At 39.2% G+C, this 27,475-nt stretch overlaps 1 protein-coding gene across 18 annotated transcripts in view; it reads left to right on the top strand.

Annotated features, from left to right (window-relative positions):
- Positions 1-27,475, top strand: part of ADGRL2 (adhesion G protein-coupled receptor L2) — a 168,062-nt gene that overhangs the window by 72,500 nt on the left and 68,087 nt on the right. For all 18 annotated transcript variants that reach the window (XM_056845407.1, XM_056845404.1, XM_056845403.1 and 15 more), the window contains exon 2: positions 10,009-10,222. In XM_056845407.1, the coding sequence (XP_056701385.1) occupies positions 10,009-10,222 (214 nt within the window). The remainder of the gene's footprint in view (positions 1-10,008; positions 10,223-27,475) is intronic.

Here is a 27,475-nt window from a genome sequence, read left to right as displayed (position 1 = left end):
GGGAGAAGAGGGGTAATTTACAGAATACACTAGAAAGAGGAGTGAGAGGAAATAAAACCAACAATATGGTGGGAGCTGCAAATGAAACTACATTATTTTATTCTGCACAACCAATCATATCCAGTGCCCAATCAGAAGCCCTACAGGGCAAGAACCCCACATGGCTCCCCCCACTTTCTAAAAACTTTTGGTGGGAGCCAGGAAAGGTGTTGGCAGGCACCATAGTACCCTTGGGCATCACATGGGGACTCCTCAATAAGCTACATTATTTGTCTCTGCTTGGAGCAAAATCCAAAGGCAAAAGTCCTTATTTTGGCCCCTTTCAAACTGCCCTTATAATCTGTTTGAGCAGCTGGTTGCTAACAGATGTTTGTGTCATTTCAGATGCAACCATTTTGGCTCCCAGCTGCTAACAGGTTTTTTGTTTTCACCCTTTCAGACAATGCTGCTTGTGACCCGGGGCTCAGTTGTTGTTTTTTAATGAAAACTGCTTTCTCTCATTTTCAGTTCTTCCTTGCACTTTTGAATCACGGCAGTGTACTGTTTAAAATGTGTGGAGTACTTCCTAAAGGACCACTCCCTCCCCCCCTTTTTTTCTGGGCATATTCTTTTTTTGGCATTTTTTAAAATGTTCAAAGATTAGTGCCCCAGCACCATAGCTCTAGACCACCATCGCAATAGCAGTCCAATCCACCTGAATGCTGGTGATATAGCAATTCAGTGCTATATCACCACCATTCAGATGCACTGGATTGCTATTGCGATGATGGTCTAGCGCTATGGTGCTATAGCACTAATTAAAAAAAAAAACAACCAAAAAGAATGCACTGCGAAAAAAAGGCAGGGGGGGGGGTCGCAGCACTGTTTGAAATGGTCAGAACGTTTCAGAACACTTTAGAGATGGCTCATAGATGGACTGAGGACCCATATGAAACGCCTGCCCCTGTATCACTTTATTTGGAATCGGGAAAACAACGGATAACATCCAGTTTAGAGCCGTAATCTGAAAGGGGCCTTTGTTAGCACTTTATGTGATAACTGTCTTGTATGCAACCAAGCATTTTCCCCAATGGACTGCCATTTCCGTTTGTGGAAGAAGTGGTGATTTCCACTGATGGTCCTCTCCTATTGTATCTTTCCCCCTATGCTGTTCCTGAAGGTCTGCAGATCCCCAGAACAAAATTGGGAGGGGGCCTCAAAGAGCTGCCGCAGGAGAGGGAAGCAGGAAAATCCTACTCCACAAAGTCCACAGATACACACTAGTGTGTGTAAAGTGCCTTCAAGTCGCAGCCGACTTATGGCGACCCCTTTTGGGGTTTTCAAGGCAAGAGACTAACAAAGGTAGTTTGCCAGTGCCTTCGTCTGCACAGCAACCCTGGTATTCCTTGGCGGTCTCCCATCCAAATACTAACCAGGGCTGACCCTGCTTAGCTTCTGAGATCTGCCGAGATCAGGCTAGCCTGGGCCATCCAGGTCAGGGACTTGCCCACTAGTACTTGCAGTTTAAATGTCTGAAGTCATGAAGTAGCAATATAATCTCTGTACTTCAATCAATGTAGATTATTATTTCCCTTCAGTCCAAGCCATTTCTTCAGTGCAGCTAAAGTAAAGAGAAATGGAATATGAAACAAACATGTCATTTTGCAAAACCTCTGAGAACAATTTTAAGTGATCATGAAGCTCATTTTAAGTCTACGGTAAAAAATCAGTTTATTTTAGCCCCCTTTTCCTTCCTCCATGGACTTGCTCTTATTAAATAAAAACGAGTTGCGCAGAAAAGTTTTATCTACAAAGTAATAATACATCATCAGCATCTTTCATAGAGGTGGAAGTAAGAGGGAACTGATTCATTTTAGTGTTTGAAATGTAACACATACAAATTGTACACACACACAACCACAGAAGAAGAAGCATATTTGCCAGGAAACCTGTTACTAAGGTAAATGTTCAACTTGACTTAACTCATTTTCTTTGTTAAGTATCAGATGCAGTGTTGGTTGCTCTTGGCAGAGTTAATGTTTCCATTATGCTACGAGTCACATATGCAGCAACACAAAAGGTCTTGGACAATCAGCAAGCTGTGGGCGTCCCTGTTCCTCTCCCAGCATGAGCAATGCATCCATGATCTAAAGATGCTCCAAACAATTACTGAAAACGTTAGGAAATTGCATTGCTATTTATTGATAATAATAAAAGTGTTCATCATTTTTCTAGTTCATTTGAAGTATTCAAAAAACTTCGCCTAAATTTCCATGGAAAGGTAGATGTAATGGGGACTTTCACCAGTATTTATTCACATGTCCAACCGTTCATGTATATAGCAGGGGTGGAAGTCTACTTTTTACATAAATTGGAACTTCCGTGTAAACTAAAACCTGTTCTCTGCCTCATCTTACTTATTCCATTATCTTAGTACTTCATTATTTGAAGCATTTTATCCCAACCCTTTTCACTTCCCATCTGGAACTGAAGTGGGAAAAATGTTTCGGACAACCTAAGGCAATGAAGTAAGGTGGGAAGGGGGCCATGGTTTGTTGAGCTTTCTTCCCGCTCACAACCTGCTTTAGGGGAAAAGAAAAAAAAATTACTCCACCATCATCCTATTTTTATATGTGAATGGGTAGAACAATAAATAAATATGTATAGATTCCCTTGTCAAGTCAAGTTGAACCCTCAGTAATCCTACTGAAGTAGGCTTTTGCGTAGCATTGGGAAGTTTTTTTTTTATTATTTTGCAGTCTGAATTGTAGATTTATCAGGAAAGCATAGTGTTTAAATATCAATGGCTGGTATTGCATCTCAAAGTCAACAGTGACAGCAGTTCTTATTGACAGGCCAGCATACTTAATTCTGAAGATCTTTGAAAAGATGGAGAAACTAGCTGTAAGATTTAGACATTGGTCTTCCCATTTTCTATCGTGAAGGAAGGCATCTGTTTACCAGAGTTTACTCCCGCATGTGAATATATTTCAGTCTTAAGTCACTGCACCTGTTGCCAGGAGGGATTTATTCCAATCACTCGCCTAAAGCACAGGGAGTTGTTGCTTGACATTTTATAGCTCTTAAAAAAAAACCTGTCTTTTAAAAATCATTTGTTTGGAGAGAAGAAAATGGAGCAAAACAGTTCATTTTACCCTAAACACTGCTATTTTGGCATTATTCACATTTGCACAGCACAAAGCTGCAATATTGATTTTTTTTTTTTGCTCACAGAGCCTCCCACCAGTTCTTTCTTTTTCTTTTTCTTTCTTTTTTAAAAAAGTATATTGTCAGGGTTGCAAGATGGATTGAATTACACTCTGCTTCTTGGAAAGCTTATTTCCCCCCATTTATTTATTTTAAAAAGACTAAAAATAAAGATCACGGTGTTTATTGGTAGGCTTTTCATTTAAAGGCATTCATTTTAAACACATGTTAATGATAATGATGATGGCACAGAGAAGAGTTCACAAAAGCTCCCTTCTACTGTAGATGCTGCATCATATTGCACTGTTTCTTTGTGATGTGTGGCGCAGTATGCATCAAGTAAGATCCCTCTTGCTTGGGAATTGAGATCTTAACCTATTATTTTGGGGTAGCTATCCAAATATAGCACAGAGTTAGATGTAGGTTAAAGTCTAGTGCTGTTAAATCAGAGCATTTGTTTGTTTTTTAAGTACACACACATTTTTCCTGTTATACCAAGCAGGAGACTATTGCCCTTGCATCCAAGATGCCGGCATTAGTGAATTACAGCTAGAACTGAAGAGATTCAGTGAACAAACTTAACTGTTGTCAACATCTAGACACTTTCCATAATAACAAACAAGGAAAAAGTTAGAATTTATTGTAATCTGATTTTCTTTTGTCCTAAAAAAAATCTTCAGTGATAAATGTCTGCCTGATAAGTAATCCCAAATGCAACAGTTGACTTTTTACACCATCGGGAAGAATGTAGGTGATAGCATTACCTTCTCCATCCTGTACCCTGCAGTCCAGTTCTTTATAACTGTAGAACTCAGAAAGTTACCTTCTGATCTGTTTGTGAATACAGATTCGTGTGCATAGATGGGCACATATGTGTGGCAAATATGTAAAGAACAAATGCTGTTTTCTTCAAAAGATAATGACCCATTCATCCCAGGATTCCTGAACTGGTTGACCCCAGGATGTCATTTAAAAGCATGTGATATACAGTTACAGATGAGGTAGTTTAATTTAACATAGTTCCTTTATATTCAGACTACATTGCCATGGGCTACACAGTACTTGTATGACATAGGACAGCTAGGCTGGTGACAGCAAATGTTGCATGACATCTCTGCAATAATACTTTGACATATCACGGAAAACATTAAGAATCTGCTGTATAGTAAACGAAAGATTATTATTTATTCAAAGTGCTTAGAACGAATCTTTAGATATTGTTCTTTGGAGAAATCTATTTTCAGTAACTTAGATGTTGAGAAAAAAGATATTTTAGTCACATTAATAATACTTGAATCAGCTAATAGTGGAGCTTTATCATTGGGGAGCAAAGGTAAACGATGATTTGAGCAGATGGAGTACTAATATCTAGGAAATTGTCCATTCTACTTTGTGCTCTTTGGGGTGCTGAAAATTCCTTAAAAATGTGATTTCTTTTCCTCCCCATAATAATAACCAGAAGAAGAAGAGTTTGTTTTTATACCCCTACCTAAAGGAGTCTCAACCCGTCTTATAATCACCTTCCCTTCCTCTCCCCGCAACAGACACCTTGTGAGGTAGGTGGGGCTGAGAGAGTTCTGAAAGAACTGTGACTAGCCCAAGGTCATCCAGCAGGCTTCATGTGGAGGAGTGGGGAATCCAGCCCGGTTCTCCAGATTAGAGTCCTCTGTTCTTAACCATTACACCACGCTGCCTCTTAACCACTACACTAGTTTTGTGCTCAATTCGTAACAAAACCCCTGTTTCTATGAGGAACATAAAAAGACACACACATAAAGAAAAGAAAAAGCTCAAAGAACCTCCTTTTCAGCCAGCCAAGCCAGTTAGGTTCCACTTTAAAATAATACCAATTAAGTAAAATAAGGTTAAAAAGTAAATAAATATATAAAACACAATATACACCCTGCAACTATAGAACTGAGAGGAAGGCTTTGTCTCTGCCTATAACCCAGCTGTTCCTTCCCCAAAACCAAGCTAATTAAGGCATGCTTGGCACCTTATCAAACATCTTCACAACAATTATATATTATAACCTTCTACATAGTTAGAACAGAACACTATTCATATAGCATATTCAATTTCTAAAAAACTTATAAATGCAATATATAGTGCAATCCTAGGCAGAGTTACTCCAGCCTGTCCCCTTTAATGGCCTTAGACTGAATTAACTCTGGTTGGTTTAGACATACAAAGAATGTGCACATGTTGAGGGAGGTCTTAGCTATCTTGCCTCTCCCATTGCTTTGGCACTGGCTTGGGCCGCCCAGGCAGCCTTCCCCATAGCCTCAGCCAGAAAGGGGGGGGGGTTCTCACCTAGGTCCTCCTTGTTTTTCCTGTCAACCGTCTTCCATTATTGGGAGCAGCAGGCAGTCTGTGCGTGCTTGGCGACCCACCCAGCACATTTATACACTATGGAACAAACTGAGCATGCCTGGTGGAGGTTCCTGGCCTCTTGTGAAAGCTGTAGCTCTCCTGAGACATCAGGCTCCTCCCCAAGCCTGGTCATGTTGCCGGTATCAGTTCTGTCACTTGGCCAGGTATGCATCCGGCATCTCCCCTGCCAAGGCAGCCCAGTTCAGAGCACGTAAGTAAGTCTCTGGCCCCAGACAGTGCCATTTATAGTTTTCTTTATTTATTTGTTATTTTTAAACTTGCATCCTCTTATCAGAAGGAAGAAGAGCATATTTCACATTCCCAACAAACCATGAAGTAGGTCCCAAACCCCATTTTATTGGTGGGAAATCAAGATGGGGAACTAACAAGCATGACTTCATAAATCAAACACTATACAGAATAAAAATCTGAATTCGTTACTGGAGCTGCTGGAGATAATTGTGGTTAATTGAGTAATTATCTATATCAGTGTGCCAAGTGGTTGACATTGTTGCACATGTCTTTGAATGGAAAATGGCATGTTTCTGCCATGCACAAAGTAGTACCGTAGGGGGCATTTTCTTTGAAAAGCACAGGCTCCATTGCCTCAAGCTGTAACACACTGTTAATGATGAAACTATGCATAACTCTTCATTGCTTTAGAGATTCTTTTTAAAGAAACATATTTCTGACAAGGCTACTCTTTTAGATCAGCAGCTATTCAGTAAAGTTCTGTGTCATAGTTTGGCAGTATGTAATACTCTGTTCAATATTGTATAGTTCTTTTGGTCATATAAATAGTCTCTGAATAAATTGATAGGAAGAGTTGTTTTTTGTTGAACACATTATTGCAGCCAAAGCACTTTTGTGATTCCCCCCCTTCATTTTCTTTCTTTCTTTCTTTCTTTCTTTCTTTCTTTCTTTCTTTCTTTCTTTCTTTCTTTCTTTCTTTCTTTCTTTCTTTCTTTCTTTCTCTCTTTCTCTCTTTCTCTCTTTCTCTCTTTCTCTCTTTCTCTCTCTCTCTCTCTCTCTCTCTCTTTCTTTCTCTCTTTCTCTCTTTCTCTCTTTCTCTCTCTCTTTCTCTTTCTCTCTCTCTCTCTCTCTCTCTCTCTCTCTCTCTCTCTCTCTCTCTCTCTCTCTCTCTCTCTCTCTCTCTCTTATGGCAGCAGTCTTGAGCACAAACAGTTTCAACAACAGAACAAAAAAGAGTAAAAGTAATAATAACAATAAATACGCCTATGGCAACTAGGGTATCAGGTTACTCAGATCTATCAAACTGTTAGATTTGATTACATGGGGGGAAAACTTGGCAAATGCCAGGGTGATATTATGATCACTTCCAGCCGAAAGGGTCTGTAGTTTACAATGGGCTGGAATGCTAAGTAGATCCTTTAGAAAGGGAGAGACAAACATACCTATGGAAATTTTGGACAATCCAATAGACAATGAAGCAAGGTGTCAAGGCTCCCTGTGTCACAGCTACAAAGTCTGTCTGCAAATGGAATCCCCCCAAAGCAGCCAAAAAATCCTGTCATTGGGATTGAATTAAGGTGAGCCAACATAAAGGGTCGTCGGTATTTGGGAACTGTCAAGTAGTCAGGATAGACTGGGCTGGAGTTTGGATATGCCAGTCCCAAATAAAGAGAACAAACTCCACAGGCCCGGATTCTGGTACTGAGATTAGGGGAGATCCCCAAACAGTTCAGGCGAGAGGTTACTAGTTTCTGCCAGGTGGTTCTAAAAGCATCCATCCTCAGTAAAAAGAGCCCACCTGTTTCTGGGGAGACAAAAGTTAGCTTCAGCTAACATTAGCTAAAGAAGGAATTTCAACATTAGCTAAAGAAGGGGAGTGATGATCAGGTGATTTCAACTTTGCAAACAGATCATTCAAATATAAATTGAACAATAAGGGAGCCAGAACACATCCCTGACAGGCCTCTCTCCACAAAGGGAAGGAACTAGACAAATGACCAGCGTTGCTACAACAGACACATGCATAGGAGGGCTCATATAGCCTTTCAATTAGCCTCAAGAGTCTACAGTCGATGGAAGCGGTTCTCAACTTGGTCCATAGCTGGTTTCTTGGTACAGAATCAAAAGTTGCCCTTAGATCAGTAAAGGCTTCCCCTTCATATTATTGCACTATAGTTCTTCTCCCTCCAAGCATTCCCAGCAGGATCTAGAAACATTTTAAGGGGGGGTCGGTGCATGTATTTTTAAATGTATACACACAGAGAGATATAAATATGGATATGCATATTTACATCAATATCTATAGCTAACTTCTAATGCAGGAGTTGAGAGAGATAGCCAGTGTTTTCATTGTTGCATTCTTCTTCCCTAGTTGCTCAAGCTGTGCTGCTCCCGTTGCTATATCTTCACTTCCTTGAGGCCTGTTCTCACAGTTGTTAACAATGGTGTTCACTTGGCACATCCAGCCTCCAGTCACATTTCCACTCACTGAGTTTGTTATATATGGCATTCATAGCTGCATGCTAAAAGATTAACCAAGCTGACTTGCATGTGTGTGTTGTCATTATGTATATTGCTGGTGTCCATAGCAGTGAGACTGAAATCTGCAAATGCTAGGGGTTGAAGCAGTAGTAGGAATACGTGCTATCACCAGTGGTAAGCTGGTACACCACAATGGAAGATGTTATGGCTCAAACCTGGCAGAAAATTACGCTCTCAGTTGTGCAAGCCATTTTCCTAAATCCAAAAGGCAGCGGAAGGTGGCATTAGCTGAGGTTACTTACAGTGTAATCCTAAGAAAAGATGCATCCTTCTCAGTACATGTAAATCAATGGGCTTAGAAAGTTGGAACTTAGATTAGGACCACACTGTTAGTAATGAAATAAATGAGCTTTGTGTTTCATTCTTTATTGTGTCACATGTTCCAGGGTGTCCTTGTTTGCCAAAAAAAAAAAAAAAAAGGGTTACCGTGGGGAGCCACTTTCCTCCCCCAGTAGCTCAAACTCATGCCTGTTTTTTTACCTCCTCTGGCTTCGCATATTAATATATCCTGAGGGATGCCTACTGGCTCTGCTGAATATTCAAAGAATGCTGCTGATTTCCCATGTAGAGCTGCCTACAATATTAAAATACGATACCAAGTATTGTCATCATATTAATATTGCTTTTCATTTATTACTACAACTAGAGTTTTGCTAATTCACATTATAGTTTATACTGATTCATGAAGGTATGCTTAGGTCACCAGCAGTTGCTTGCACATTTCCCCCCTTCAGAAATATTTCCAAGCACTTTGCAAGCCCTTCTTCTGGTCATATGCACTCGCTTCTAGTCAGTATCAGCAAACAAGGAATTGCCCTTTGTCTGTTCAAAAGATGTACAGGTACCTGTGCACAGCCAAAGTGTAGCTGAGTAGGCCAGCAGCTGAAAATTTGTTATGTGAAATAATTGCATCGGGCAGCTGAGTGAATGATAGCAACCACCTTTGAAGCATAAACCATGCATGAATAAAATCAGTCATAATTCTTGAGAGGGAAATGTATTTTTTTTTCATAAGAAGAGACATGGATGTGGGAACTGGATCAAGGTAAATGTGTATAGGAAGAAAAAATCTGAGGCGAAAGAGCAAGAGGAAGGAATAAAGAAACACTAGAAGGATTGAGGCACATGCTGGTCTTAGGTTACAGAGTTTATTAAGCCTGTTACATTTTACTGTGTTTTTCACAGGTAGGTGCCCCACGTCTCAGTTATTTTGTGGCAGGGGGTAAGGAAAGCTATGTGAGGGCTTGCTACATAAACATTGCAGACTGTTCTAGGTTTGATAGTTAATGGGTGAGTAGGGAGAGCAGGGAAAATAAACAGACTTGTTGCACGGCATTTTATTTTCCACTAAGTCAATCTGGGGATTGATTGACCTGGTCCCAGGATTGGATAAGCTAGACATACTAGTCATTAACATATGTTGAGAGTCATTAAATAGGATTAGTCTTGAAGTATGGTTGTATTCTAGTTTGTAAACCTGCTGGCCAAAAGAATGTTTAGCTATTATGCAATATTATGAATTTTCCATACATTGCCATTGCAAGATTTGATTTGTATTAGTAAAATTGAGAGAGATACTGTTTCCTAATGGCCATTTTATGTAAATGAAACAGATATCTTCATGTAAATGAAATGGATAAGATTTATAGGATAATGTCTTCTGAATTACGGCTAGGATTAAGCATGGCTCAAAACAGTGGGAACATTTTTTCCGTATAATCTCTCCCTCTCACGAGATATCAAGAAGAAACCTAAGTATGAAATGAACTGTACTTTGATACAGCAGGCATAGCCATTTCCATGATCATGGCTGTTTGAAGAGTGCTCCCAGGATCACAGATACAATGGATCTTAGGTTTTGTTTTGTTTTGTTTTCAATTAAGATATGAAAATAGTTATTTAATTATTTAATTTGTCTTTTGATTGCTTTTTTAGGTTTCAGTCGAGCAGCATTACCATTTGGCTTAGTAAGGAGAGAACTGTCCTGTGAGGGCTACTCCATTGATCTTCGTTGTCCAGGGAGTGATGTCATCATGATAGAGAGTGCTAATTATGGGCGGACAGATGACAAAATTTGTGATGCTGACCCTTTCCAGATGGAGAACACAGAATGTTTCCTCCCCGATGCCTACAAAATTATGACACAAAGGTAACCATAATGCTTATTTCAGTACACTACAAAAAAGGAATCAATTTGCTAGACATCTAAAAAAAGTTTGAGTATACTTTTTGGTTTGTTTGTTTTTAATTTCTTTTTCCTGGGAAAATTAAATATCCCCACCATTTTAATCAAGAAATAATAAAAAATAAATCCACTTACAAGGATCTTTGAGCTTATTCTTTTTAAAACTTTCTCTGAGTAAAGTGCAAGAAAACAGAAAGGTGACTGCAAAGGGACAGAATCGTGTTTTTTTTAGTTACTGTATCCTTCTCTTTTGTGTAGTCAGAATCCCACTCAGAGGTTTTCAGAAGTGGCTTCCTGTTTAAGAAACTTCTGAATATTAATTCCAATTAAACACATTTAACACAATAACTGACCCTTTCCCCATCTAGAAAATGTATCAAACTCCACCCTTATAGCTGCTGATTAACCATCATTAGCATTTATAACCTATTACCAACATGTCGTAGCAGTTGGATCCAAATATGACAGTGATCATAAATAAAGATGGTCAACTAAAGAATGTGAATTTTTAATATTAGTAAGTTTTGCTTTGGGGGGAAAACCTAAACTCTGCTTATAATTTATAGGATACATGGTACATCAAAAAGAAGCATCACATTCAAATAAAGGTGGCACCACCTTTCAGGACGAAAACAGATATTTTATTTGAGTTATATATAAAAATACAAAATAAATACAAAATAAATTTAGATTTGCCGCGGACATTCCTAATCATGTCTCTGGAATGGCTTATTGCAGTGAAGGTTATATACCACACTGCAATTAAAAGCCAGAAATGGCTTGTAAAGTCAGTACTGTAGGAACCAAAGGCAGTTAACAAGCGTGTGGCACAATGAAATGTTCTGTATACCTCACAGAAGCTTCTAAATTCTAATGAGGTATACCTCCTTCCACCCCAGTTGCTCATGTGAGTATTTATTGATAGTTAATTCTGTCTAATTATGATTCATTTGTTGCTGATCACTTGGGGCTTATAGGTAGATTTAGAATATACGTATTTTTCCTGGATTCATGCGAGAACATATTCATGCCATTCCATTCAGTTTTCTTCAACCCTGGCAAAATTTAGTTACCTCTGGCACAATCCAACTAGCATGTTTAAGATCCATTTATTTAAATGGAAGAGTAAACATGTGGTTTAATACCACCAGCAGAAGAACAGGATTTCATTCCTCAGTCTGGCCTGTATCATGCTCAGTGTATTAAATAACTAGAGTGTGGAAGTATTTATTTATTTATTTAAAAATTATGTTGCATTTCTGGAGACCTGCTAGAGGCGGCTCACAAAGTAAAATGATATAATCAAATCATATCACCGGAGCATAAAAACAAGCCACAAAATTGGCTTCAGAAAATATACATACAGCTGCCAGCACCTTCTATGGCAAATGAAGTTTCAACACTTAATACAATGTTTGATCTGCCATAGCTAACATTGGGAGAGCCCCCTTTGCACCCGTGGAGTTATAGCATTGAATCTTGGCCATTATCTGTGACAATGTAATGTGATTAAGGTCTACAATTTGTATTCCTATATTTCAGAGCCAACTGATACTGTGACAGCACTGTATTTCACCTGCGGGTTTGACTGCACGCATCTTATTAACCTATCTAATAGTAATCAGAAGTTCAGTTACTCAAAATGGCACAGACAGTGGAACTGAAAATGACATGTTCAGCAATTTAAGTATAAATGTTTTCAAGAGTGTTCCTTAAGGAACAGAAGAATTACCATTTAAGTGCACAGGTTGAATTGTTGTACTGAGTCTAGTATACTAGGTATATCAAGCTAGTGAACAATCACGCCCAAAAGATTCTCATGCTGCAATAATCTTCCCTCTCGTGTCACTCATTCATCCTTCAGAGGACACAGCTGCGCAAAATCAAAGCTCAATATGAGAGCTGTTTACTTGCTTGGCTCCCTGACCTTTCTATTTGTAATTTAGCAGCAAGGCTATTTAAAATTCCTGGACCTTTAATTTGAAATCCCCATTATTTTTACTGTTCTAAATATAATGATGGGGAAAAGCCCATTTATTTGAGAGAGTGAAGGGAAAGGAAATGGAGATGTTCTCCTGCAATCAAATATCTTCTGGCAAATGATGTTTTTAATTCCTTTTGTCAACATGAATGACGGTTGGCTGAAAGAAAACAAAAATAAATTACCTTCCTGATCAGATTCCATCCTGCCAGCATGTTTCACATATTTCCTTGCTTGTCAGGCCTGGAAAAAAAGAAGCTGGACAGGGATATGAGACTGAGTCCTTTCAAGTGAAACAAGGCTGGCCGTCTTCTTTATAATGATAATGAATAAAGGAAAATCTTTCACTAAAATCCAGGGTCTTGGACAGATGGATGGTGAACTCACCCATCTCATCTTATTAATCTCATCAGCATGAATTGCTTTGGCCCCTTAAGCCCCAAGTCCACACTAGTGGAAAGCCTAAACCAGTTTGTGAAAATAGTTTCCCAGCTACCTCATCACATTACAGTGCACCCTACTGAGAACCATTTTGGAGCCTCGCGCTATATATGCTTTGTGACAGCTCTCAAAAACAGTTTTATAAAATGAGCTCCAGTACAGCGTTCCAATTCCGTTTCTTAACTTGGGTTGAAAATGTCCTAATGTTCAGAGCTTCATCTCTGGCATCCCCATCCTGAAAAGGCACTGTGTTACTGAGAATAAAGCCACCTTCTTTTGGGATCTTTCAGTCTTACACAAGGACTCCACTGACCTCTTCAGCTTTGTTGGCTTTCATGTGAATAAAAGTAGCTGTTCTTTCTGTGGATCGGGGCTGCTGACTCTGTTAGCGGTATTCTTTAGTGAAAGTGGTGCCTTCTAGTTGAGTGCTGCCTACGTTTTTATATTTCTGTTTCACTTGGTACGTTGGAGACTTACTCTTCTTGCTCAGCCCCAAAGTGACTGTATTGATTGTCACATATCAGATACCAATTTGGTCAAGTGCATTCCTTGACTGAATGTGCATCAAAGCTGTCATTGTAAATGACTGATCTCAAATATCAGGTCCTTACTTTCCTGTGGCACGTTATTGGCTTTCAATACCAGAGTCTGAAAGATGCTTGACAAACCTCTACTGTACATGATTATCAGAGCCAGACTCTCTCTCTTAGACATGCCTTTATTTGGAGCTGGCTTCAGCTCACATCAAAGTCAACTCACAGACACAGGCATTCTTTCTGCAAACTCTTCTTAGAGAGTACATTTGTAGTCAGATGGGTGTTTGCAGAGTTCTTCCCATTTAAGCTCAGTCTCTTAAAATTGACCACATTTTGTAAATTCACTGTAAAGCAAACAAATGTAAGAGCCTGTGGTTAAGTGAAATACTCACAATTGCCTGAGTAGTGTTTCATAATGCTAATATTTAGCAAACCACACGTTAGAACCAAAATGCTTCACATTTAATATATTTCATTGTTACTTTAATGAACTTTTGGTTAAACAATAAAATATTATTTGAATTTGAAGTTACCCTTACAAAAACCTTGTACAGTAGGTAGCCAAGTATTTGTATTCCTATTCTGGCATTGGAAAAGGGGCACGGTCACATGAGGAGTTCATGGAAGACCTGAGATTCAAACTGGAGGCTTCCTGATCCATAGCCTCTACGTTCCATGTTCTCAACTGAAAGCAGGTATATCCCATAATTCATACTGCATCCCATTGGTACACAATGAGTGAAGTACATTGAACTGTAAAATACTGTACAGATGACTGGATCCTACAGGTGTGAGCTTGGAACACATTATGAAAGAAGTTTGGACTACTCATCCCTTCACTCATTAGTATGTGCACTTACAGCCCATTCCTAAAGGGCCCCCCAAATGTCCATAGGAGCTGTTGTGACCCCTACACTGGCGTCCATGTCACTTGCACCATGCAAATTGGTACAGGTGCCAGCGTAAGGTGACTTAGGCTGGCCCCCTGGGCCACGGCAGCAGTGCAGCTCTCAGACTCCAGTGCAGCCTTCTGCCGGCATTTCCCTGGCATATCTCCCCATGCCAGTGTCCTGGGGAGCATGCACAGGGGCAGAGCTGCCTTTTAGGCAACTTCTTGACCCCTTTTTGGCATAATATGCGCCGATTTCCAGGCATCAAAGATACCCCTGCAAAATTCATGGCGCAGCCTCATGGAACTCTATGAGGGGTTCCATGGGGCTTTAAAAAATATTTTAAAAATCTTTTTCCGGCTTGCTGCACTGCACTGGCTTGCAGCGCAGCTCTGCCACCTCCAACCGCAACAGAACCCCCCCCCCCCCAGGATTGCACGGTTAATTCTGTTGCGCAAACGCAACACCTTATAAGCAATTCCCTCTCCTCCTTTCAGCCTCTTTCATGCCATGTGAGACAAAGTTCATGAGGCTCCCCCCCTTTCCCCAACCCTCAACAGGTGAGTAGAGTTACTGAGGGCTGTAGGTTACAGGTTAGTTGGATTCTGGGCCAGGCCTGAAGATTTCTGAGAGGATGTTTAGGCCTCAGGACAATTTTGATTTTCCTTTCCCCCCCTCCCCAGTTGCCTGCAAAATTGTGACCCAATGGACTGTTGACTTACATAATATACCTAATATGCAAAACAAGTATAGGAAGTTAAACTGTTTGGGAGACCTTTCCCTTTCACTATGAAGGCATGATTAATTACAGTATGATAGTGGTCATCATACCCACAATATCCGATGTCAAGCAGATTTAGGATTCTTGTACATGGGATCACAAGCCATTTATTTCATCCCTTTCCTGAACAACCTTTTATTCAGCTGTGATGACCGGTGAATAGGCAATGTAACCAAGATTATTTTTATTCAAATATAATTTAAATATTCATCAAAGCGGATTTATGCTTGAAACTGACAGAGACTATTAACATCAAAAAATATAATTAACTGCACTGGGTATCATGAAGCAGAGTTAGCCAAATAGCCGAGAGGTCTAATTGCTCTAGAGTTTGCAAAGCAATAGTTTATATATTATAGGATTGCTGTGGAATTAATAGCAATGTCATTTCCTATGTGAGGCCATTAAAGCTTTTTGTTAAGGTTCATTGCTCTATAGGAAATTTGTTGAATATCATTTAGTAAACAGGAACGACACACAAAGCAAGATATGACGATATGGATCTGTAGGGGAGATCGTAAATGGCAGAAAAGTGAACCAAAGAGAACTTTTATGGGATTTATGGATTACCCCCCCCCCATAGGTTAAAGACAAATTAAATGTTCCTTAGCAAAACTGGCATTGAAACATTAGTAATTAAATGCAAAATTGTACTTGTAGGAAGTAGCTCCTGTACTGACATCCCTAATTATATTTAGAGGTCACTACCACGACACAAACACCGTCTCCTGGCTGTAATGAAAATGTGAACCTAACCTTTTGTACACCTGTGGTGATACCTTTTAAATTGAACCCCTTAGATTTTTGCATTTGCTGTGCCCAACCAACTGTCCTAAGTGTATTTTTTCTACATTAATAAAAACTCCTGAAGTGGGAGAGATTAAGAGTTAAGGATAAGCGCAACAGCATGAGAGCGCATCAGTTCTTCCTCCAAGAATGGTTGTAGCTAATTGCCTTTCAAGAAGCCTAAATAATTCCAGACCACCTTTATAAATGTAAAACAGAATCCTACAGCCAGAAATTAGAGGGAGCTTAATTTTTCCTCATGTGATCTACACATTTTAAACGTGGGCGTGTCTGTATATTTGACATCAATCAAACAAATTCTGTTGTTGGAATTAATACATTTTAAACAATCTAGTATAAAGGAAGGACACTAAAACAGACACACCTAGGCTTCCAGTTGCTTATGAAGACTTTTGTGTCATACAATATTTAGCATGCCTATCCTGTTTATATCAGTGACACAAGAGTGTGTGCTAGTTTCTCAGAAGAGTACTGTCTTTGCCACTTCACAGCACACTGCCTTGTACTCCCAGGCCTGCACATGGTGTTAGCAGATATTTAAAGCACTTCAGCCTAACATTTTATAGGTCATGATGAACAGAGCCTATAAAGCAAGTGACTGCTATGAAGTTAATGCAGTCTAAGAGGGTAACATAGAACAAATGCTTTACTCAGAGTAATATTTTTAGCTTGCTACAGATACATCAATTGGGCATAAAAAAATCTTCCCTCATATAAACCTTGAACGTTAACTTTGTTTGCCAGCATAATAATGCTACTAAAGAATTATACAGATTTGTGTTCCTTAAATTTTGTGTTCATTTTGACTATCTCCTTTTAAAACAAGATATGTATGATTTTTTTTTTATTCACTTCACGAGACTGTCAGACTTTGAAGGAAATCTGGGTAGTAAAAGTATCTGGGCAATATTACGAGCTATTACCTAACACCAAGAACATTATGAACACCTTCAGATGTTGAAGAAAGAATCTCTAGTGTCTTATGCTTTCCGATTTCTCTACAGTGCCATCACATCTGAAACGTAAGGTGTGTGTGTTACAAGCATCTTTCTCACATCATTAGGAAGATATCTCTGACATGGGTGTATTTTATTATTGTACTGTAGCAGAGGAATAGGAAGCACTAGATCAGGGGACCCCAGCTTTTTTTTAGCTTGTGGCCCCTTTGGGATTCAGACACACAGTGGTGGGTGCAACCGTAAAATGGCAGCTGCAGAATGTGGGGCTATCTGCAAACGGTCAGGGAGTGAGATTATGCATAACTAATAGTAAGTCTTCAACATTTCAGGCAGAAGCTCCATTTAACAGAATGCCTTTAAAAATGAACATAAAATACTTCGTTGCATACCCACAGTTTACCTTCAGGCACACAATGAAGATCCTTATGCTGTGATGGCAGCTGCTCCCAAAGCAACATTTAAAAAAAAATCTGCACAGCCAATCAGAAGCACTGCTGGGCAAAAGCCACACCTGGCCCTGCCTACTTTCTGGAAACACTTGGCAGGTGCCACTGTTTGCTTCCTGTTCACACTGTTAGATTACCCTGCATGAAGCTGTTCTTAGTTTTGTCACAATAATCAGGAATTAAATAGCTGCATGAGAAATTTGTGTTTTAAAAATGCCTGAATATGCAATACAGTGTCCCAGAATATAACATCTATACATTTAAATTTTTTACCACAGATAACTGATAATAATTACGTCTCGCTAATGTTCAGTTGCAGCCTCAGTCTCAACCCACTAGACTCCCTACTGAGTTGAACTAGTATTTCATCTCACCAAAATGTATACATTGGAAGTATAAAAAAACATATTATTTTATTAGTGACAGTTGGTGAAAGTCTTATCTTTAACCTTGCTTTTTAGTATTTGTGATATTGCTTTCTTGCTGTGATTTCTAGCCAGAAGGGGTAATGATGTTGAACATGTCTTTAATCTAGGCATTTTACCAGCTCGGCAAAGCTATTGTTCCAGCATAAATCAAACTGCTGTCCTCAACCTTAGCATTTGTGTGAGGAATTCTTTCTGTGTGCAGGTGGGGTTCAACCTTTATCTCGTTCTGGAAGAATAATCACTTCTGTGCACATTTGCATGATGGTAACTTTCAGGCAATGAAATCAGTGGTACGATTACCTGTAGGTCATTTCTCATTTCAAATGTATCTGCTGTCAAGAGTGTGTTACTCCACAGTTAGTATCACAGATAGGTTGAAAAACTGTCTGTATACTTAACATTCTGAGATAGTTCTTTGCCTTTGTGACTGAGATACAGCCTAAAGATCCCTCAGTGTAGTCACACTTTTTAAAGAGCTCTTTGGGTAATGGGGCTAAATACATATGAGTTAGTGTTCAGTTATCATGAATGCCATCAGCAATGCCTTGTTGCTTTCTTATCAGCCACTTCCTGCTGTCAACCCAGTTATTTCAATGGCAAAGGATTTGCATCCAATGTAATGCAGTATTATGTCTGGCTAACATGGGGGTTTTAATTGTACATGCCTATGAAGCTCTTGCGGTGGCAGGCAATTTTATAAAAAGGATTAGATTATGAATATTTCCAGCTTGATAAAAAAAAGATTAGTTGGGAGCTGACAACAGTGAGCCAGTCGGTCTCTTTGCAGGATTCTGGCATTTTTGAACTTGCTTCTCAGAGAAAGAGTACACCAAAGTACCCATTTCAAAAGATATTTTTTTAAGGCAACACAATCTGCCTTAAAAAATCAACACAATCAACACAAATGTGCAATTCATTGTCAGTTGCTCATGGCAGATTCTAGCAGAGCACATTCAGAGAAGCAACCTAATCTCCCCTCTTTCTCCCAAAGACTAAACTCCTTTGAGTTGCAGGAGTGAAAAGATACCTTTTGAGAGGAAGCGTTACACCTGGAACCTTTACAAACTTTCCAGATGCTAATTATACCCAGACACCACGGTGGCTGATAAACAACAGCTCTTTTGTAGCATGCTGCCCCCCCAAGGGAAAAAGTACTTGTAGCATAAAATTCAGAGATACATTTTAATAGAAAATGACACCGCCACTATTGAGCTGATTACAGACTGTTCCAAGGGGACACTACTACTGTCGCATGTTTTAAACCACATGGGGAGCAGAGGGTGGGGAGACCAGGAGATCAAATCAAAAGCCTTTAATTTAGTTATTAGCCACCAGTTTGACATTTATACTTTAAAGCCATGATTGGAAAGTTGGGGAGGGGGGAGGAGGAGCAGTCATGACAAGCTGGTCTCAGATTGCAATCTAATCAGTAGAAGAAAGAAAGGAAAGAAATTCAGATCATTAGGGAATGCCTTGCAATCAGACATTTTATGGTCCCAGTTGCTTTTAAAGTTCTGTTTGACTGTATATTGGAATGTGCCGTAATAGATCAATATATAAATATAATGCAGATGCTCACAACCAAGGCTGATAAATAGACCCCCAAAGAGGATCCCCCTCCCTGTGGATTCTTTCCCAAAAAGAAATATTTTTGCCCTTAGGAACTGGCTCAGGCTACACACAAAGGTTTTTATGTTTTGATTTTCCTCCTTCCCTTCTACTTCTGCATCATTACTGACTGTAATACTCAGAGAGGGTAATTAATGGGCTAGAAGAGCCATTTAGGGAAAACCAGAGCCATGAGGGTAAAAAATATTTCTCCACGGAAGGATCTTTAAGGAATAAATAATTACAAGCGCTGGGGTTTGCGATGACCAATCTAAATTTGAGCATAATTAGGAAGAGCATCGTCTGAGAATAGAAGCACTTGGCATGTGCTGCTGTTATCGCATCATGCGACTAATTAAATATTTAGGAGCCCTCCCCCTCCCCTTATTCCCTCTCACTAGTTAAAGAAAAATAACCTGCCACAAAAGGGCTGGTAACTTTTGCAGATAATTAACGGGTTATAGGGGGGGAAATTCAGATTGCCTCCAAGGTTCTGCAAGGTCATGCCTTATTATGCTGTTTCTTCTGTATGGCCTGGTAACAAGTTCTTGCTAATTTAAATCTTAACTAGGACATCCCATAGCGATTTCCCATTTCCCTTGTCAAACTGGGAAGTGATTGTTCTATATGTGAAAACTGCAGTAGGTGAACGTTTTCATAAGTAATTGGTCCTAATTGACACTGGCCCCAATATATGGAAATATATTTTAATTATCCAAGGAGAGGTCTTGAAATTCCAGGCATCCTATAGGCACTTAAATAAATAAGTATGGCCATTTGCTCGCTCTGTGCACCCGCAATCATGTTGTCCCGACATTATGTTGAGACATGATGACCCTGTGAAATTACGGGGGTCTCAGTGGTCTGTTCTGTAAATAAATATGTCTTATTTTGCTCCTAAAGCTAAGCTACTTTTATGTTGAATGTGCATTTCTGCAAACGAAAGTTTGGCTGGATTAATAAGACTATGAGCAAGTCGGGCCTAATTTGCATTAAACTGACCCAAAGGTCTTGTAAAATTGCTCAGAATTATCAAGGCTTCTAACATATCGGAGGTTTTACTAACAAATTAGTGGTGTTGTTTTAAAAATTGCTTATTTTACTAATTAAAGGATCTTTTAAAGGCAGTTTTAAGTTATATTCAAAATTTATGCAAATTACCTTGTATAAAAGAAAAATCCCCATAACATTGCCATTGTAAATCCTGCATCATTTATTACTCTGAGAATCACATTAAAACAAGAGAAAAACCAGTCTGACTTTGTAAAACTTTTAACACTATTATGAACACTTGAATACCAAGTTGCCAGTTTCTCTTCTTTTTTTAAGAATTGTATACATAAAAGGATAGGTTTGGAACAGTTTACCACTCATTCTGTGTTCTCCCATACTTAAATTCTGAGCACACCATTTGGAAGAAAAGACTATTTCTGTTTCATTGGAACATATTTCTACATAGTGATTGGCATCCAAAGAGTTACTTTAGCCACCTCCAAAGACTTGCACATAATCTGTGGGATTTCCCCCTTCCCCTCTCCCAGCCCCAGGAAAAGCAACTCTCCCATGCTGTATCGAAACTACTATTCTCTATTCATACTCAACAACACTTTATGCTTCACATTTTTTATTATGCATCCGTTGCACTGAAAGCAGGTTCTGGAGCTAATCATTGAAAGGACCAACGCCAACCTCTAATCTAATCCTTGCAATTTAAAGCAGTGTTTAAAATGAAGAGTACTACCAAGGGTACATATAATATATTGTTGAAATCCTAATACGTATCAGATTTGTTTGGATTTATTTCAGTCAAGTAAAGGAGTCACAGAAATGACTTACAGAAGTGTTTTAGCTTTAGAGAGTATGTGGTGGGTCAGTCAGAAATCGTTGAACTTTTCTGCATTGGACAGCCACTAACTAAAGTTTTCTCTTTTTAGTATTAACAGTCCCAACCCCAATTTGATGATTTATGAGAATTTACTTATGTCCATTGGGCATAGGCATACTTCAGGAAAATAATTGGGCTTTTCGCTGACAATAGAAATCTGAAGGTTCTGTTTATAGAGTGGAAATATGTCAGCAATTCAATCAGAATAATGTATTGAAAATGCTCGACAAAGGGTACAGCTTCACACATGGGATCTGATTTCTGTATTTTAAGGCAGACCCCCTTCTCCCCCACCCACCCACCCACCCATCCCCGTCACTGGACCAGATTCATTCATTTCAACGGCCTGTAAATAGAAGACCCTGAAGATGCGTTTCTGAAATTAATGATAATAGCGTTTGTTGAATTGTACTGAGAATTATAGCTCATCATTGTTGCATTTCTGTTTATATATATCTGTAAGAGTGCACACATGCAAAAGCACAATTAAACACATTTTCTTCCAAACTAATTTTGATGTCTTAATTGATTTTACAGAACTAGCCAAACACAATTTTTTAAAGCACTGTATTTATTATTTGACTTGCTTTTTTATAATACCTGTAGTTCTGGATTTTAAAATCAACAATTTTAAGGAAATGAGTTTTAATTCCAAGAATTGTATAATACCACCATGCCACAAGCACTATTATTTCATTAATTATGACAAATGGGATCATTACTGTGGAACACCTCCTTTGCCATATTAATTGCATCACATTTAGTTCCTAATGTTATATTTATTTAGTGATTAATAAGATTCAACAAATCATTAGTTGTTAAACACTGAAAGAAAACTGCATCTGCAGTTTTCGTACCGTGTTAAAATTATTGGCAAGAAGTCTTATCCACATACCCGGCAGGCCCTCTTCCCTGCAGAACTTCTGATTTGGATGGTGCTTGAGTGTTGTAATGTCTTGTTTCTTTGTATCTGCTGTTGTTTATGACAGTAATGTTGACTAACTCACACTTCAAGATTGTGAGATGAATTTTGAGATCTATGTTACAGAAATTGTAATCACTAAATCTTAGTGGCCCTAATTAATTTCTGTCTTTTTGTCTGGCTTGCCTTCTGTGCCTATGACAATGGCATCAAAATCAGAAGCTTTGAGGTGTTGTGGCTTAGTGTTGTGTTGCATGCAAAAGACCTCAGGTTCAGCCTTTGGCATCTCTACTTAAAGGATCTCATGTAGCAGTTTTATGAAAAGAGCCTTCTCTTCCTGGGAGCTGCTGTCTGTTAAAGTAGACAGTGTTGAGCTAAAGGGTGTTAATCTGCATAAGTCTGAGTATATACTCAGTAGTCTGAGCCTATGACGTGTTTAGCTCAACATTTTGCACAAACACTGTGGAAGACACAAGAGATGGGGGAAATCTGAGCCTGTTGTAAATTTGCCTTCTATTTAGCTGCTATTTTTACAGGAGTTCGTCTAGCAACAGGTGGAATTCTGATATAAAATAGTTTAAAATTAATGGGGTAGGAGATTTTAGGAACTAATATCCAATCAACATCTTCAGCAGACTACAATTTTCAGAGTTCTTTGGTTGAAGCCACAATTGCTTAGCCAATTAAATTACAATATGACAAACATATTTAATTGCATAAAAAACATAACATCATGAATGTGTGTAATATAATAAGAGTTCATTCTGTAGCCATTTCATTGATCTCCCGCACTTCTCTTTGCTTGGGACAATTATCTGTGAAAACATTCTAGTGCGCAGTTTTCCAAATTTCAGTACTTCTGTCAGCTTGCTAGCTTTGTCTTGATATACCAAGCTTTTCATTTTAATGTTTGAGTATTTGTTCAAGTCTGTAGATTTTACATTTTTAATCTTCCCTAGAACAGTGGTGAATAATGGCCCCTGGCAGGAGATAATGAAATTTTCTTAATTTATATTTTCAAGCAGAAGCCTCAATTGAAAATGGCATCCTATGGCCTGGAGACATAGCTCTAGTGCAAGTTTCAGGGGAGCTGTAATAACGCAGTGCCAATGGTGACGGGAAATGATAGGACAGTGAAGAAGTAATTTAAGAAAGAAAAGGGAATGTACCAAAGCTTTATTGTAGCATATCTAATGATCTGCTGAAGATTCCCAATGGCTTTTGGAGCATGACAGGAGAAGCTAATGTTATCTTGCCAAAACAGAAGCCTCTCCTTAATCAGCAGAGCAAGACTATTGATTAAAGCACCTCACGCAAATAGATTACACATGGAATCTCATCACCATACTTTTCACTTGGTAAAGTGTAATAATGAGCGTAAGATAATCAAAAGAAAAGCAAAAGCAATTTGTTGGGAATTGTACGGATCGAGATTACAGCGGGAATACAAACAAATTATAATGGCAACAGCACCGCTTTCTAAGAGCGTGAGGATGAATTTACACAGTATGCTGGGATAAACATGAAGTGGGCAGATTTAACAGCAGGTGAAAGACCAATTTGCTTTTCTGGGACCTTCTTCATCTGATGTGTGAAGAGCCTAGCCCTGCATTTGCACAGTCATTCATCTGAGGTGAGCGGAATTTGGTGTCTTGCTGGAGCTGTTAATTAACTGACCCTTTTCGGTTTCAGATTTCCCACAGGGACATATCTGTACCAGATAAACCAAACTTTTTTCATTTGTGTTTAAATGAAAAAAAAAGTTTGTGTGTGTGTATAAATAAATAATGAATTTTGTTAACCATTACTTTCAAATAGGTAGTGTGTGTATGTATGTCTGGAATTGCAGCAGAGAAAGAGATATCTGTCTATGTGTGGGTACTGTGGATGAAAATAAATAAGATTCCTAATTAATGTGTGATGTTATCATATGAGTTAGATTCAAAGAAACATGAGTTCCAGTTGTGGAATGGAACTTTCCACCACCTTATAATTTTTTTAGCCCCCGCCATCCCCATGCCATCATAAAAAGTTATCCTAGGGCTTGGAAAACCACACGGAACAGTATGTGTTGCAATGCAGGGGGGCCAAGAAAATATTGCAAATCTCTCCTTGTGGGAGTAGAACTTCCTACTGTTTGAGCAATGGCTCCACTCAATCCATCCCATTGTGTCCATCTCAATGACCCCTTTTTTTCTGAACACTATCTTAATTTTGCAAGAAGTGAAAAATTATATTCCCAACACTGCCATAAACTTTATATCTCAGAAAGCTGTTTCCTTTGTAAGGAATTTGAAGGCAATTATAGCCTTGAACAAATGCTTTCAAAATTATGAGACAGTGAATACTGTAGGCAAGACCTTGAATTCTGAATAAAAGGAAACTAGCCATCCTGTCCTACATATGCAAGATTTCCAGACACAATGCAAGAATATCAGTAGTGTACAATTTATACATCTATAAATATTCCCAAAGATTGCTGTTACATGTAAAAATCTAATACAATAAATAAAAAATAAATAGTTTGCAATAACTACACTGGCTAACATCTGGCTGCTGACTTCTGTATAATAGCATATTTTACTACATTAATTTTATGTATAGCATAATGCTATTAGGTGTGCACAATATTTTTCTGAAAGTAAATAATATTCTTTGTCCTACCACACATGAAAACCCCATAGCCAATACAGCTGGTTTTTTGTTAATGTTCCACTTCACTGAGAAATCTTAATTAGGTGCAATATTTCTTGATCAGGTTTTTTTTCTAAATTATGGAAATCCTAACTGAACCTAATCTTTGTTAGTTTTTTTTGTTTTAATTAAAACAGAAGAACAAAATGATGCTGCTATTTATACTAACTTGAAGCAAGATGGCGCTTACGGTGATTATCACATTTTTATAGTGGTTCCTTGTTGTGGTAGGGAGAAACATTATGAGTTCTGGAGCCTATCAAACAGATCCTCTTGAAAGAGTAATGGAGGTGAAAAGGGAGGTTCATACTCTGGACATTTAATACACGCAAATTGTATGGCTCTTGTATATTAGGGGAGCAATCCTAAGAAAGTTACTAGAGGTAAATCCCATGTTATTCACTGGGGCTTACTTCCAGAAGAATTTCCTTATGATGGCAACTTAAGTCAGGGATATGACTAGCCCCTTGCATATTTGCTGGGATGATTAGTGATAATTTTGAACCCATTCCTGAAGGGGGGACAAAGCTCCTTAGGAGCCAGCATGACCCCACACAGGCGTAGGTGTCACCTTTTCAAAGAATAAGGTGGCATGTACACCAGCACAGGGGCAAACATGCCAGTGTCTGGGTGCTGGTGGCCCCACTGCCAGTGCACTCACACCGGAAGCGCTTTCCCAGAAGGGAAAGTCTGCGCCGGCATGTTGGGGCGGCGTACCCAGAGGTGGAGCTGCCTTTAGGCAGCTTCCACAGCCCTTTCATCCCGGGAATGCACCCTTGAGCAGCGGCAGGGCTGCAGCACCTTAAGAACATAAGAAAGGCCCTGCTGGATCAGACCAAGGCCCATCAAGTCCAGCAGTCTGTTCACACAGTGGCCAACCAGGTGCCTCCAGGAAGCCACAAACAAGACGAGTGCAGCAGGACCTTTTTCAGTGGCACAGCCTCGTTGCTTGCTATGGGGCATTTTCCACTTTTTAACATTTTAAACGTTTTAAAAAGGAGGGTTTTGCCTTCATAGCAGCTAGGAAGCCTCTGAGGAGGAGGCACAGCTGCGCCCCTCCTGGCCACCACAGTCTGCCCCCCTTCAGGATTGGGCTGCCCATGCGAGAGAGGCAGCAGTGCCCCCTTCACTGCTTAAAGGCAACTTTCAGACTGTTCTTCCCAGCTACTTGAGAAATATTATTGACACCACTATAGCCAGTGAACAAGTGGTTTTTATTATGGCAGTGAGCAAACTGGATGTTTCCATGGAGATTGAAAGCATCTCCTTTGAGAGAAGCTTTGAAATATTAACTTCAAATCAGACACTCTAGTCTAGAATTTATTTTCTATATTTATATTCCACTTTTCTTTCAGAGACTCAAGGGAGGTAATAAAATGTAATAGTACAATAAAAATAATAAATACAATACAAACTATCCAGAAAAATTTCACTGACATTGAAACATTGACACAGTTCCCTTTGCCAGTGCAGAACTATTATTGACACAATCCCCTTTATAAAAATGGCTTACTAAACCATTCCATTTTGCATGTTCTGTGGAATAATAGTAGTATAGTGGCCTTTCTGACCTCATCAGACAGGGCTTTCCACCATGGGAGGGTCATAATCAAGAGTGCTGAGGTATGGGCAGCTGTTGATCGTGCCTGTTTGTAAGGGGCAGCACCTTCCACAGACGAGCTAAGCTGTCACAGTGGAGCATGTCGGGAGAGGCAATCATGCAAATATGTGTGTTCTGGTCCACGAAGGACTTGGTTGGTAATATCTAGCACAAATTAAACCCAGAAACAATTCAGTAACCAATAGTGGTTCTGCAGAGTAGGTGCTTCATGGTAGCTGTGCCTAGCTCTTGGTAGTATTTAAGTGGCAGTATTCTGTACCAGCAGTTTCCAAAGGCAGTCCTATGCAGAGCATGTTACAATAGTATAAGTTACTATTAGTCTTGAGGCTACTGTGGCATGAATCCATGTGGCCAGATCAGCCACCTCTAACTCTAATCCAAAGGATTTTAAAAAAATTATTGTACCTATTGCTACTTTGTTAGTCGCCTTGAATCTGTAGAGATAAGGCAGGATATAAACATTTTAGATAAATGCTGTCTCTATCACATAGCCCAGTGGGAAACCATATTGAAAAGGGTCAAGGATAGATGGGTCATCCAGGAAGACTTAAAATTGCTTTGCCACCATCCTCTCCTAACTTGCCCAGAAAGGGCTGATTAGAGACAAGACCATAAATGGCCATATCATTCTCCCCAGCAGTATTTTTTTAACATTGTGGATGAATAACCACCTCCTCTAGTGGCTGAGGAAAGCATTCCAGTGTTGGTGATTTATTTGTACTGGACATCAGGACTCATTAATCTGCTCATTAAGGAATTTCAGTAACAAAGATGGCCTTCACAACTCACAGGTGTCACAGAAGTCAACAAGTGCCGAACCAGATATGACCTAGCTGATGCCATAGTAGCAGAAAAGAATGATTTCTTCCCCACTATCATGGCAACCTCCTAGGCCTTCAAAGAGGCTCTGTAGCACACTCTTGTCAGATTCTCTTCAAGTTTTCCAACGACGCTCAAGGCATCTCTTCAGATTACCCAATTCTGTAACATACAACAGTACTTTCCAGAATCCATTTATTTGTTTGATTATTTAACATGTTTATATATCTTCGACTAAAGTATCAACTGGATCCATAAGTCTCTGTAGACAGGCTATTTTAATTTATCCTCTACCCTTTTAGAGAGTTGGTGCCATATCCACCTATTATTATCATTCTCATAATTACTATTACTAATTTATGCATACTAGTATGCAGTTGACAGAAAGTAACATTGCAC

Source organism: Euleptes europaea, chromosome 2 (genome assembly GCF_029931775.1).
Source record: "Euleptes europaea isolate rEulEur1 chromosome 2, rEulEur1.hap1, whole genome shotgun sequence".
Lineage (NCBI taxonomy): Eukaryota > Metazoa > Chordata > Lepidosauria > Squamata > Sphaerodactylidae > Euleptes > Euleptes europaea.
This window is presented reverse-complemented; position numbering and strand designations above follow the sequence as displayed.